Here is a 15,657-nt window from a genome sequence, read left to right as displayed (position 1 = left end):
TTGTTCAAAAGCAGATAGGCATGCTCAGGAGCTTGCACTATATAGCAGCTGTTGTACGCTTTTGAGCACCAGATGGCAGCAGTGTTTACATAATGTACAACTTTGTTAAAAGCATTGTTGCAAAACTGCTGCTGTATATTGCTCCAGACATTCACCTTTGGGTCTTGAGCCTACCTAGCCAAAGTATACAAAGATCAAAGTAAATTTGATAATTGTTTTATAAAATTTATGTTGTATCTCAATTAAAGAAACAAATGAGTTTACGCATGCCATCCAGCTATTATTTTATTTTACATTTATCTTTTTCCAAACAAACTTAGGTTAAAGGGGCAGTCTACTCCCAGAATTTTTGTTTAAAAAGATAGATAATTCCTTTATTATTCATTCCCCAGTTTTGCATAAGCAACACCGCTATATTGATACTTTTTTTTTACCTCTGTGATTACCTTGTATCTAAGCCTTTGCAGGCTGCCCCTTTAATACAGTTCTTTTGACTGATATGTATTTTAGCCAATCAGTGCTGGCTCCTAGTAAACTTCAGGGGAGTGAGCACAATTTTATCTGTGGCACACATAAAAATTGCATTGTCTAGCTGTACAAACTGTCAAAAGGCATTGAGATAATTGGCGTCCATCAAGGATTTAGAAATTAGTATACGAGCCTACCCTTTCAGACTTGCATTTTAGTTGATCAGTGCCCCTTTTAAGTAACTCCATGGGCGTGAGTACAATGGTATCTATATTGCACACATTAACTAACGCCCTCTATCTGTGAAAAATGGTCAAATGCATTTAGATAAGAGGGGACCTTCAAGGGCTTAGAAATTAGCATATGAGCCTATCTAGGTTTAGCTTTTAACTAAGAATACCAAGAGAATAAAGCAAATTTGAGGATAAAAGTAAAATGGAAAGTTGTTTAAAATGACATGCCCCATCTGAATCATGAGTTTTTAATTCTGACTAAACTGTCCCTTTAAAAAAAAAAAAAAAAAAAAAAGCTGAACACATTGTTGGTTTCTTTTCCTCTTGATCTAAACTGGGACATTCCTGACATTCTTTGCAAGGAACAAATAAGCTCATTTCTAACAGGTTGTGCTGATTATTTTTGTGTAGTAATCCACAGTGACCCACACTTGTTAGATTATGCGGTTCGGTTTCCACCTCTTTTGTAAACATACAAGCTGTCACATATAAGCCTATTGTGCTGTGTCGCCCAAAAAATACCTCAGTGTATATTGTTAATAAAACATCTTTCTCTTATAGCACCAGAGGTTCTGGGACCAGAGAAATACGACAAATCATGTGACATGTGGTCACTTGGTGTAATTATGTATATTCTGTAAGTATAACAATATACACATGTATGTGTTAATGTCTGTTTCCTTACAATTAGGCACTTACACACCACTACAATGCTGTCCTTCTAGGGTTTTGAGTGTCCTAAATGCAATACATTAAAGTGGTATAAAAGTACTTTTATTATTGCATTATTGAACACATCTGGTGAGCCAATGTATGTGTGTGTGTATAGCCACCAGTCTCTAGTAGTGGATTGGTGCTCCTGACCCTACGTAGGTATGCACTTAAAGGATAACGAGAGCAAAGTCAATATGATTACAGAATAAAATTGAAATACCTCTTTAAATTTAAATGCTCTATCTGATCCATTAAAGTTTTTAAGTTGGACTTTTATGTCCCTTTAAAGAAAAAATAAGTTTTCTTTCATGTAATTGGCAAGAGTCCATGAGCTAGTGACGTATGTGATATATATTCCTACCAGGAGGGGCAAAGTTTCCCAAACCTCAAAATGCCTATAAATACACCCCCCACCACACCCACAATTCAGTTTTTACAAACTTTGCCTCCTATGGAGGTGGTGAAGTAAGTTTGTGCTAGATTTCTACGTTGATATGCACTTCTCAGCATGCAGAAGCCCGGTTCCTCTCAGAGTGCAGTGAATGACAGAGGGATGTGAAGGGAGTATTACCTATTGAATGCAATGGTCATCCTAATGGGGATCTATTTCATAGGTTCTCTGTTATCGGTCGTAGAAATTAATCTCCTACCTCCCTTTTCAGATCGACGATATACTCTTATATACCATTACCTCTACTGATTCTCGTTTCAGTACTGGTTTGGCTATCTACTTTATGTAGATGAGTGTCTTTTGGTAAGTATGTTTTCTTTTATTTATGACACTCTCAGCTATGGTTTGGCACTTTATATGTAAAGTTCTAAATATATGTTTTATACTTATATTTGCCATGATTCAGGTTAATCAGTATATTTCCTTCTTACAGACTGTCAGTTTCATTTTGGGAAATGCATATGAAAAATTATTTCTTACCTGAAAATTTTTCAATTGACTTTCTTTCTAAATTGCGGGCTTTTAGGCTTGCGGGAGCGCAAAATGCTATAATTTATTGCGTCATTTTTGGCGCGAGACTTTTTTGGCGCGAGATTTAACGTTTGGTGACGTAATGACGTCATTTCTGGCGTCTTAGTTGCCGCCGAGAGTTTTCACATAGTTGCGTCATCTATGACGCTCGTGTTTGTTGCAGACATTTTTGGTGCCAAAAAATATTTTGTCAGTTGTGGGCGTCATACTTGGCGCCAGATTTTTGACATTATTTAAGTCATTATTTCTTTTTGCTTCTGGTTTCCAGAGGCTTATTCTGTTTGCATTTTTTCCCATTCCTGAAACTGTCATATAAGGAAATTGATAATTTTGCTTTATATGTTGTTTTTTCTATTACATATTGCAAGATGTCTCAATCTGACCCTGTCTCAGAATCTACTTCTGGAATGCTGCTGCCTGATGTCTGTTCTACCAAAGCTAAGTGCATTTGTTGTAAACTTGTGGTAACTGTTCCTCCGGCTGTAGTTTGTGTTAGTTGTCATGATAAACTTTCAAAAGTAGACAATATTTCCATTAGTAGTAATCCATTACCTGTTGTTGTTCCTTCAACATCTAATGTTCAGGATATTCCTGTTAATGTGAGGGAATTTGTTTCTAATTCTATTCAGAAGGCCCTGTCTGTTATTCCACCTTCTAATAAACGTAAAAGGTCTTTTAAAACTTCTCATAAATTTGATGAATTTTTAAATGACCGACTGCATTCTGATTGATCTATCTCTGATGAGGATCTATCTGGTTCAGAAGATTCTGCCTCAGATATTGACACGGACAAAACTTCATATTTATTTAAAATGGAGTATATTCATTCTTTATTAAAAGAGGTGTTGATTGCATTAGATATGGAGGAGACTAGTCCTCTTGATATTAAAACCAGTAAACGTTTAAATTCGGTTTTTAAACCTCATGTATGTATTCCAAAGGTTTTTCCAGTTCCTAATGCTATTTCAGATGTAATTTCTAGGGAATAGTCTGGGTACTTCATTTACTCCTCCTTCAAGGTTTAAGAAACTGTACCCTTTGCCGACTGATAGATTGGAGTTTTGGGAAAAGATCCCCAAAGTTAATGGGGCTATCTCTACTCTTGCAAAGCGTACTACTATTCCTACGGCAGATAGTACTTCTTTTAAAGATCCTTTAGATAGGAAGCTTGAATCTTATCTAAGGAAGGCTTATTTATGTTTAGGTCATCTTCTTAGGCCTGCTATTTCTTTGGCTGATGTTGCTGCGGCTTCAACTTTTTGGTTGGAAACTTTAGCATTGTTAAGCTAATTCATAGCATTGTTAAGCTAATTCAACATGCTAATAATTTCATTTGTGATGCCAATTTTTATATCATTAGAATTGATGTCAGGTATATATCTTTAGCTATTTTAGCTAGAAGAGCTTTATGGCTTAAATCTTGGAATGCGGATATGACTTCTAAGTCAATGTTGCTATCTCTTTCTTTCCAAGGTAATACATTATTTGGTTCTCAGTTGGATTCTATTTCAACTGTCACTGGGGGGAAGGGAGCCTTTTTGCCTCAGGATAAAAAATCTAAGGGTAAATTTAGGGCTGCTAACCGTTTTTGTTCCTTTCGTCAGAATAAGGAACATAAACTGACCCTTCCCCTAAAGGAACGGTTTCCAATTGGAAGCCTTCTCCAGTCTGGAATAAATCCAAGCCTTTTAGAAAATCAAAATCAGCCCCCAAGTCTGCATGAAGGTGCGGCCCTCATTCCAGCACAGCTGGTAGGGGGCAGACTAAGATTTTTCAAAGATGTTTGGATCAATTCAATCCAAAATCATTGGATACAGAACATAGTTTTTCAAGGTAAGACCGCCTGTGAGAAGGTTCTTTCACGCATTCCAGTGAACCCAGTAAAGGCTCAGGCTTTCCTGAAGTGTGTTTCAGACCTGGAGTTATCCGGGGTAATTGTGCCAGTTCCCTTTCCGGAACGGGGTCTGGGGTTTTATTCAAATCTGTTCATTGTTCCAAAGAAAGAGAATTCTTTCAGACCAGTTCTGGATCTAAATTTTTTTAATCGTTATGTAAGAATACCAACATTCAAAATGGTGACTATAAGGACTATTCTGCCTTTTGTTCAGCAAGGGCATTATATGTCCACAATAGACTTACAGGATGCATATCTTCATATTCCGATTCATCCAGATCACTATCAGTTCCTGAGATTCTCTTTTCTAGACAAGCATTACCAATTTGTTGCTCTTCCTTTTGGCCTAGCAACAGCTCCAAGGATCTTTTCAAAGGTTCTCGGTGCCCTACTCTCTGTAATCAGAGAGTGGGGTATTGCGGTGTTTCTTTGGACGATATCTTGGTACTTGCTCAGTCTTTACATTCTGCAGAATCTCACACGAATCAACTAGTGTTGTTTCTTCAAAAACATGGTTGGAGGATTAATTTACCAAAAAGTTCCTTGATTGGTTTCAGCTTGTCAGAACCTTCAGTCTCAGTCATTCCCTTCAGTAGCTATGTGCATGGAGGTTTTAGGTCTCATGACTGCAGCATCGGACGCGATCCCCTTTGCTCGTTTTCACATGAGACCTCTTCAGCTTTGTATGCTGAGCCAATGGTGCAGGGATTATACAAAGATATCACAATTAATATTCTTAAATCCCAATATTCGACTATCTCTGACTTGGTGGTTAGATCACCATTGTTTAGTTCAGGGGGCCTCTTTTGTTTGTCCAACCTGGACTGTGATTACAACAGATGCAAGTCTTTCAGGTTGGGGAGCTGTCTGGGGATCTCTGACAGCGCAGGGGGTTTGGAAATCTCAAGAGGCGAGATTACCAATCAATATTTTGGAACCTCTTTTATCACCACTGGTTACGTTCTTATACAAGATACAACTTGATACCACGTACTGTGTTCACCTTTATTTGGTGTAACGCTAGCATACAGCCTACAAACGAGAGCTGTGAGGAAGGATTTCCTGATTTGCACACGTTGACCGAATTGTACACGCAGTGTACAGGGGAAGTTTTTTCCCGTAGTGTGGCTACCAGGAACAGCCCACTCCTGTTTTGGGCGGATTAGTTTTTGGGGTCTGACAGAGTACCGCTAAGATCTAACTCCCCACAGTTCAATCACCGGAATCCTCTTGTCCTTTCCCCAGACGGACCACTTTGCTCTCCGGGAGACTGCTGTCAAGTTCCAATCCTCCAGCGTACTGACTGCTGTAGATGGTCAGCCTGCCTGTATGCACTTATTTCGAGTGCCAACTCTCTTGTGAGTACCTCTCCAACGACTGCTGTCACCTACGATTACTACACCTAGCATGTTTGATATTGCACTATGAGGCGCTCTCTTCTTTTTGTTTCCAAGAGTCCATGAGGCCCACCCTTTTTGTGGTGGTTATGATTTTTTTGTATAAAGCACAATTATTCCAATTCCTTATTGACGCTTTCGCTCCTTCTTATCACCCCACTTCTTGGCTATTCGTTAAACTGAATTGTGGGTGTGGTGGGGTGGTGTATTTATAGGCATTTTGAGGTTTGGGAAACTTTGCCCCTCCTGGTAGGAATGTATATCCCATACGTCACTAGCTCATGGACTCTTGCCAATATGAAAAATTAATTTATCAGGTAAATTCTTACATAAATTATGTTTTCATTTCCTAAACTGTATATATAACTGTATATTTGTAAGTGTGTATGTGTATATGTATGTATGTGTATATATGTATGTATGTATGTGTGTATATATATATATATATATATATATATATAATGTGTATATATATATATATATATATAATGTGTGTATATATACAGTGGGGCAAAAAAGTATTTAGTCAGCCACCAATTGTGCAAGTTCTCCCACTTAAGAAGATGAGAGGCCTGTAATTTTCATCATAGGTATACCTCAACTATGAGAGACAAAATGTGGAAACAAATCCAGACAATCACATTGTCTGATTTGGAAATATTTTATTTGCATATTATGGTGGAAAATAAGTATTTGGTCAATATCAAAAGTTCATCTCAATACTTTGTTATATATCCTTTGTTGGCAATGACAGAGGTCAAACATTTTCTGTAAGTCTTCACAAGGTTGTCACACACTGTTGCTGGTATGTTGGCCCATTCCTGCATGCAGATCTCCCCTAGAGCAGTGATGTTTTGGGGCTGTCGCTGGGCAACACGGACTTTCAACTCCCTCCAAAGGTTTTCTATGGGGTTGATATCTGGAGACTGGCTAGGCTACTCCAGGACCTTGAAATGCTTCTTACGAAGCCACTCCTTTGTTGCCTGGGTGGTGTGTTTGGGATCATTGTCATGCTGAAAGACCCAGCCACATTTCATCTTCAATGCCCTTGCTGATGGAAGGAGGTTTGCACTCAATCTCATGATACATGGCCCCATTCATTCTTTCATGTACACGGATCAGTCGTCCTGTTCCCTTTACAGAGAAACAGCCCAAAGCATGATGTTGCCACCCCCATTCTTCACAGTAGGTATGGGGTTCTTTGGTTTCAACTCCACATTCTCTCTCCTCCAAACATGATGAGTTGTGTTTCTACCAAACAGTTCTACTTTGGTTTCATCTGACCATATGACATTCTCCCAATCCGCTTCTGGATCATCCAAGTGCTCTCTAGCATACTTCAGACGGGCCCGGACATGTACTGGCTTAATCAGGGGGACACGTCTGGCACTGCAGGATCTGAGTCCCTGGCGGCATAGTGTGTTACTGATGGTAGCCTTTGTTACGTTGGTCCCAGCTCTCTGCAGGTCATTCACTAGGTCCCCCCGTGTGGTTCTGGGATGTTTGCTCACCGTACTTGTGATCATTTTGACCCCACGGGGTGAGATCTTGCGTGGAGCCCCAGATCGAGGAAGATTATCAGTGGTCTTGTATGTCTTCCATTTTCTAATTATTGCTCCCACAGTTGATTTCTTCACACCAAGCTGCTTGCCTATTGCAGATTCAGTCTTCCCAGCCTGGTGCAGGTCTACAATTTTGTTTCTGGTGTCCTTCGACAGCTCTTTGGTCTTCACCATAGGGGAGTTTGGAGTGTGACTGTTTGAGGTTGTGGACAGGTGTCTTTTATACTGATAACAAGTTCAAACAGGTGCCATTAATACAGGTGATGAGTGGAGGACAGAGGAGCCTCCTAAAGAAGAAGATACAGGTCTGTGAGAGCCAGAAATCTTGCTTGTTTGTAGATGATCAAATACTTATTTTCCCCTATAATATGCAAATAAATTCTTTCCAAATCAGACAATGTGATTGTCTGGATTTGTTTCCACATTTTGTCTCTCATAGTTGAGCTATACCTATGATGAAAATTACAGGCCTCTCTCTCCTCTTCATAAGTGGGAGAACTTGCACAATTGGTGGCTGACTAAATACTTTTTTGCCCCACTGTATATGTATGTGTGTGTGTGTGTGTAAAAAAAAATAAAAAAAAAAAATATATATATATATATATATATCATACATACATATTAATTACATACATATTAATTACATACATATTTATTACATACATATTTATTACATACATATTTATTACATACATATTTATTACATACATATTTATTACATACATATTTATTACATACATATTTATTACATACATATATATTACATACATATATATTACATATTACATATATATTACATATTACATATATATATTACATATTACATATATATATTACATATTACATATATATATTACATATTACATATATATATTACATATTACATATATATATTACATATTACATATATATATTATATTACATATATATATTACATATTACATATATATATTACATATTACATATATATATTACATATTACATATATATATTACATATTACATATATATTACATATTACATATATATATTACATATTACATATATATATTACATATTACATATATATATTACATATTACATATATATATTACATATTACATACATATATATTACATATTACATACATATATATTACATATTACATATTACATACATATATATTACATATTACATACATACATATTACATACATACACGCGTGACACACACTGGACAGACATACATACGCACATACATACGCACATACATACACACACACACACTGGACATACATAGATAGTATTCAGTTTGACGTTGTCTTAAACATTTCCACTCTCAGGCTCTGTGGATACCCACCTTTTTACTCAAACCATGGCTTGGCTATCTCTCCTGGAATGAAAAAACGCATCCGCATGGGCCAGTACGAGTTCCCCAATCCAGAATGGTCTGAAGTATCAGATGAAGGTGAGGGAATGAGAGCTGCCTACTTTGTCAACTAAAATAATATGCTAAATATTGACTTAACACTTTCATGGCTTTAGCTTAAATTTAATTTTCAAATAAGTAACACGTAACAGCAGAAAACACCTTTTGGCATGACTGTGGGGGGGCATTTAAACTCAGTTTAGTTCACCATATGCTTAAATAAAAAAAATGCATACTTTATTTTGTTTACTTTTACTGTAATTTAACCATGACGTATATGGAATGCAGAATCTTGATACTCCTTCATTCTACATACTTAGTGTTTGATATGATCAGGAGCACATACATCTTTCCCCAATTGATCACAGCAACAGAAGAGATGCTCTTCAAGAGTTGTGTCCCAGGACTGTAAAAAAGAGCATGTTTTTTTCAAAATGAGATTTTTTTTTCTTATGACACAGTGAGTCCATGGATCATCAATTACTGTTGGGAATATCACTCCTGGCCAGCAGGAGGAGGCAAAGAGCACCACAGCAAGGCTAAGTATCACCTCCCTTCCCACCCCACAACCCCAAGTCATTCTCTATGCCTTAAGTGCAAGGAGGAGGTGAAGTTACGGTGTCTGTACAAGATTCTTCTATCAAGATTTTATTATTTTGGAAGCCTGAGCAGGTTTGCTCTGATCTTCCCTGACAAGCTGGGTTTAGCTATACTCCACTTTAGTCTCTTCAGTAGGGCTGTGGTAGCTTTAAAGCAGTTAGGAACTTGCATTTTCCTTACAAGTTTGCTGCCCTTCAACAGTATGCCAGAGTAGGCTTACTCTGTTTATCCTTTTATTCAAAGTGCTCTGAGGAGCGGCTTCCCCTCATACCTGGTGCTGTCTCCCTGTCGGACAGGCAAGGGTGCAGGCAAGTGCCATTTTATTTCTTAAAACAGAGAATCCTGGCACTTAAGAATTTTATTCACTGCGCCTCATATTGGGACAATTTTTCCTGAGATCAGGATTATTTAGACAGGCTGTCAGGACATTGTGTTATACAGGACGTTGGAGTCCTAGAGAGAGAGAGAGTGTGTGTGTTAGTGTAAAGGGTTACATTACAGATATTTAGTGACAAACTTTTTTGGTGGCTCAATCAGAAACCCGCAGTTAGGGGTAGTCTGCTTACTTTGCAGTCAATGTTTGTAATCACTCTAATCTGTTTTTAAAACTTTAGATTCGGCCATATTTAGAGCTGTGACGTCATAGGGGGCGGGCTCCTCTCCTAAGACACAGCACATGCTTTTACATCGCGCCTTTTCTCCTGAGAGTAACTACGTCTGTGTCCTCTCCCCTGCTTGTTCCCGGAATCGTTCTGTGTGGAATCCGCAGCTTAAATGAGGTCAGGTAGGCACCAGAGAGGTATTGTGTTAGTTGTTGAGATATTAATATAAACTTGCTAATAAAGTTTTCTTTTCATTATTCATAATTATCGGGCACTGTTTTTCTCATTAGCAGGAGTCTTAAAGAGATGTACCGTTTTTGAAATATATATATATATATATATTTCTCCAACATAGGTGTGTCCGGTCCACGGCGTCATCCTTACTTGTGGGATATTCTCTTCCCCAACAGGAAATGGCAAAGAGCCCAGCAAAGCTGGTCACATGATCCCTCCTAGGCTCCGCCTACCCCAGTCATTCTCTTTGCCGTTGTAAAGGAACATCATCGGTTCCTAAGGTTTGCATTCCTGGACAAGCATTTCCAGTTCGTGGCGTTTTCTTTCGGATTAGCCACTGCTCCTAGGATTTTCTCATAGGTACTAGGGTCCCTTCTGGCGGTGCTAAGACCAAGGGGCATTGCTGTAGTACCTTACTTGGACGACATTCTGATTCGAGCGTCGTCCCTTCCTCAAGTAAAGGCTCACACGGACATTGTCCTGGCCTTTCTCAGATCTCACGGATGGAAAGTGAACGTGGAAAAGAGTTCTCTATCTCCGTCAACGAGGGTTCCCTTCTTGGGAACTATAATAGACTCCTTAGAAATGAGGATTTTTCTGACAGAAGCCAGAAAAACAAAACTTCTAGACTCTTGTCGGATACTTCATTCCGTTCCTCTTCCTTCCATAGCGCAGTGCATGGAAGTGATAGGTTTGATGGTAGCGGCAATGGACATAGTTCCTTTTGTGCGCATTCATCTAAGACCATTACAACTGTTCATGCTCAGTCAGTGGAATGGGGACTATTCAAAGATACAAGTAAATCAGAGGACCAGAGACTCATTCCGTTGGTGACTGTCCCTGGACAACCTGTCACAAGGGATGACCTTCCGTAGACCAGAGTGGGTCATTGTCACGACCGACGCCAGTCTGATGGGCTGGGGCGCGGTCTGGGGATCCCTGAAAGCTCAGGGTCTTTGGTCTCGGGTAGAATCTCTTCTACCGATAAATATTCTGGAACTGAGAGCGATATTCAATGCTCTCAAAGCTTGGCCTCAGCTAGCGAGGGCCAAGTTCATACATCAACCATCAGGGGGGAACAAGGAGTTCCCTAGCGATGGAAGAAGTGACCAAAATCATTCTATGGGCGGAGTCTCACTCCTGCCACCTGTCTGCTATCCACATCCCAGGAGTGGAAAATTGGGAAGCGGATTTTCTGAGTCGTCAGACATTGCATCCGGGGGAGTGGGAACTCCATCCGGAAATCTTTGCCCAAGTCACTCAACCGTGGGGCATTCCAGACATGGATCTGATGGCCTCTCGTCAGAACTTCAGAGTTCCTTACTACGGGTACAGATCCAGGGATCCCAAGGCGGCTCTAGTGGATGCACTAGTAGCACCTTGGACCTTCAAACTAGCTTATGTGTTCCCGCCGTTTCCTCTCATCCCCAGGCTGGTAGCCAGGATCAATCAGGAGAGGGCGTCGGTGATTTTGATAGCTCCTGCGTGGCCACGCAGGACTTGGTATGCAGATCTGGTGAATATGTCATCGGCTCCACCATGGAAGCTACCTTTGAGACGAGACCTTCTTGTTCTAGGTCCGTTCGACCCACTCCAGCTGACTGCTTGGAGATTGAACGCTTGATCTTATCAAAGCGAGGGTTCTCAGATTCTGTTATTAATACTCTTGTTCAGGCCTGAAAGCCTGTAACCAGAAAAATTACCACATAATTTGGTATATCTGTTGGTGTGAATCTGCAGGATTCCCTTGGGACAAGGTTAAGATTCCTAAGAGTCTATCCTTCCTTCGAGAAGGATTGGAAAAAGGATTATCTGCAAGTTCCTTGATGGGTCAGATTTCTGCCTTGTCTGTGTTACTTCACAAAAATCTGGCAGCTGTGCCAGATGTTCTAGCCTTTGTTCAGGCTCTGGTTAGAATCAAGCCTGTTTACAAAATTTTGACTCCTCCTTGGAGTCTCAACCTAGTTCTTTCAGTTCTTCAGGGGGTTCCGTTTGAACCCTTACATTCCGTTGATATTAAGTTATTATCTTGGAAAGTTTTGTTTTTGGTTGCAATTTCTTCTGCTAGAAGAGTTTCAGAATTATCTGCTCTGCAGTGTTCTTCTCCTTATCTGGAGTTCCATGCAGATAAGGTGGTTTTGCGTACTAAACCTGGTTTTCTTCCAAAAGTTGTTTCTAACAAAAACATTAACCAGGAGATAGTTGTGCCTTCTTTGTGTCCTAATCCAGTTTCAAAGAAGGAACGTTTGTTGCACAACTTGGATGTAGTTCGTGCTCTCAAATTTTACTTAGCAGCTACTAAGGATTTCAGACAAACTTTGTCTCTGTTTGTTGTTTATTTTGGTAAAAGGAGAGGTCAAAAAGCAACTTCTACCTCTCTCTCCTTCTGGATTAAAAGCATTATCCGATTGGCTTATGAGACTGCCGGATGGCAGCCTCCTGAAAGAATCACAGCTCACTCCACTAGGGCTGTGGCTTCCACATGGGCCTTCAAGAACGAGGCTTCTGTTGATCAGATATGTAAGGCAGCGACTTGGTCTTCACTGCACACTTTTTCTAAATTTTTCAAATTTGATACTTTTGCTTCTTCTGAGGCTATTTTTGGGAGAAAGGTTTTGCAAGCCGTGGTGCCTTCCATTTAGGTGACCTGATTTGCTCCCTCCCTTCATCCGTGTCCTAAAGCTTTGGTATTGGTTCCCACAAGTAAGGATGACGCCGTGGACCGGACACACCTATGTTGGAGAAAACAGAATTTATGTTTACCTGATAAATTACTTTCTCCAACGGTGTGTCCGGTCCACGGCCCGCCCTGGTTTTTTTAATCAGGTCTGATAATTTATTTTCTTTAACTACAGTCACCACGGTAACATATGGTTTCTCCTATGCAAATATTCCTCCTTAACGTCGGTCGAATGACTGGGGTAGGCGGAGCCTAGGAGGGATCATGTGACCAGCTTTGCTGGGCTCTTTGCCATTTCCTGTTGGGGAAGAGAATATCCCACAAGTAAGGATGACGCCGTGGACCGGACACACCGTTGGAGAAAGTAATTTATCAGGTAAACATAAATTCTGTTTTTTTTTTTTCTCATTGGTGTTCCTTTTCTTGCAAAATGGACTTAGAGCCTATATCTGTTGAGGAGTGCAAACTTTGTTTGAATGCCCAAGTTGAACCACCTTTGCCTTTTTGTAGTTCTTGTGTTGAAAGAACTTTATTGTACACCATTCTCTTAAGTGGATGCTGTTCAGGCTATGCCACAGCCTTTTCCACAAGTGTCCCAAACTGTGCTACTGTCTCACGCAGTGCCCTGTGCTTCCTCACAATCTCCTGATGGAGTGTTTTTGAAAGCTGAAATTGCGGCCCTGGTTTCCTCGGTATCTGAGGAACTAGAGGCTATCCCTATGCTGCAAGTGAGATGTAAGAGGAAGATTTTTTGACTCGGACTGTAAGGTATCTGATCCGACTCAGGCTAACCAGGTTGCTCTTTCCCATAAGTCGGAAGAGGAGGATACTTCGGTGGCCTCTGAGGGTAAAATCTCAGATTTGTATAGTGTAATTCCTTCTTCTGATGCTGAAGTGGTTTCCTTCAGATTTAAGCTTGAACACCTCTGTGTTATGTTAAAGGAGGTTGTAGCTACCTTGGACGACTCCGATACGCCTATCGTTGTCAACCCTAAGAAGTCTAGTAAATTAAATAGATACTTTGATGTCCCCTCTCCTGGGGAAGTGTTTCCAGTGCCAGACCGTGCCACTGAGATTATTCCCAGGAATGGGAGAAACCAGGAATTCCTTTTTCCCCCTCCCCTGTCTTTAGGAGAATGTTTCTGGTGGCTGACTCCAAGGAGTTGTGGCAGACGGTTCCCAAGGTGGAAGGGGCGATTTCCACTCCGGCCAAGAGAAGTACTATTCCTATTGAGGATAATTGCTCTTTCAATGACCCTATGGATAAGAAGCTGGAGGCCTTCTTAAAAAAGATGTATGCTCATCAGGGATTACAATGGCAACCAGCGGTGTGTATTGCTACAGAAACTAGTGCGACAGCCTATTGGTTCAACGCTTTGTCAGATTTCCTCCAAGCTGAGACTCCTTTGGAGGGGATTCAGGATAGGATAAAGGCTCTCAAGTTAGCCAATTCCTTTATCACTGACGCTTTTTTGCAGGTCATTAAGTTGGGAGCCAAAATGTCTGGTTTTGCAATTTTAGCTCGTAGAGTGCTATGGCTTGAATCTTGGTCTGCAGACGTTTCTTCTAAATCTAAGCTTTTGGCAATCCCGTACAAGGGAAAGACCTTGTTCGGGCCAGCTTTGGCAGAAATGATTTCCGATATCACGGGTGGTAAAGGATCTTTTCTGCCTCAAGACAAGAAGATGATGAAGGGACGTCAAACTAATTTTCATTCCTTTTGTAACTTTAGAGGTAAGCCTTCCTCTGCCTCTACCAAGCAGGAACAATCCAAGTCTTCTTGGAAGCCTGGTCAGTCTTGGAACAAGGGGAAGCAATCAAAGAAACCCGCAACTGAATCCAAGTCAGCATGAAGAGTCTTCCCCCGATCTGGGACCGGATCAAGTAGGGGGGAGACTTTCTCAGTTCGTACAAGCTTGGGAACAGGTTGTTCCAGACCCGTGGGCAGTGAACAGAGTTTGACAGGGGTACAAGTTAGAGTTAAACTTTTCCTCCCAGGTTCCATCTCTCAAGGTTATCTGTAGACCAGATAAAAAGAGAGACGTTCTTGAAGTGTGTACTGGATCTTTCCCTCTTGGGAGTGATAGTTCCAGTTCCAAGTCAGGAACAGGGTCTCGGGTTTTACTCCAACTTGTTTGTGGTTCCCAAAAAAGAGGGAACTTTCAGGCCCATTCTAGATCTAAAGTTACTAAACAGATTCCTGCACGTTCCCATTCACAGGGACCATCATAAATATCTGAGATTTGCCTATCTAGACAAACACTTTCAATTTGTTGCGCTTCCATTTGACCTTGCCACAGCTCCCAGAATTTTATTTTTTGACTGCTTGGCGATTGAACACTTGATCCTAGCTAAGCGTGGTTTTTCCGAAACGGTCATCGAGAGCATGGTTCAGGCTCGTAAGCCTGTCACTAGAAAGATTTACCATAAATATGGCGTAAATATCTTTATTGGTGGGAAAGGGACTTCCGTTGGGGGAGGAGACATGCAGAGTGGCTACATGCCGGCGCTGTGAGAGGACGCCGATTCCAGCAGCTCCCCGCTCTCCGCCACTTGTCCTGGTAGCGTTCCCAGGCGATTGAGTGTGGCACTCAGCTGGGCTTGGACCCACACGAGAGCTGAAGTCCATATGAGCCAAACGGCTGCACCTTTTTAGGCTGCTGTAATTTTAAACTTTCTCTATCTTGTCTTACTGCCTTACAAGTGCCTTGTTTGGCGCAACAAACCACCTGGATATAAAGTCACCTGGAGATAAATATAGCCGCATGAGACCCGGCGGTAATGGGGATCGTATAGCCGCATGTTGCTGAGCGTAGCCGCTCCCTGGTGAGCTGTAATTAGCTACGGTACTCTAAGTTGGAACTCTGTTGCAACCTGAATTAGCC

At 40.7% G+C, this 15,657-nt stretch overlaps 1 protein-coding gene across 1 annotated transcript in view; it reads left to right on the top strand.

Moving 5' to 3' along the window:
• Positions 1-15,657, top strand: part of MAPKAPK2 (MAPK activated protein kinase 2) — a 228,942-nt gene that overhangs the window by 190,816 nt on the left and 22,469 nt on the right. Inside the window, exons 6-7 of the mRNA XM_053706589.1 lie at positions 1,263-1,338; positions 8,571-8,695. Coding sequence (XP_053562564.1) covers positions 1,263-1,338; positions 8,571-8,695 — 201 coding nt within the window. The remainder of the gene's footprint in view (positions 1-1,262; positions 1,339-8,570; positions 8,696-15,657) is intronic.

The sequence above is a fragment of the Bombina bombina genome, chromosome 3 (assembly GCF_027579735.1).
Source record: "Bombina bombina isolate aBomBom1 chromosome 3, aBomBom1.pri, whole genome shotgun sequence".
NCBI classification, from domain to species: domain Eukaryota; kingdom Metazoa; phylum Chordata; class Amphibia; order Anura; family Bombinatoridae; genus Bombina; species Bombina bombina.
This window is presented reverse-complemented; position numbering and strand designations above follow the sequence as displayed.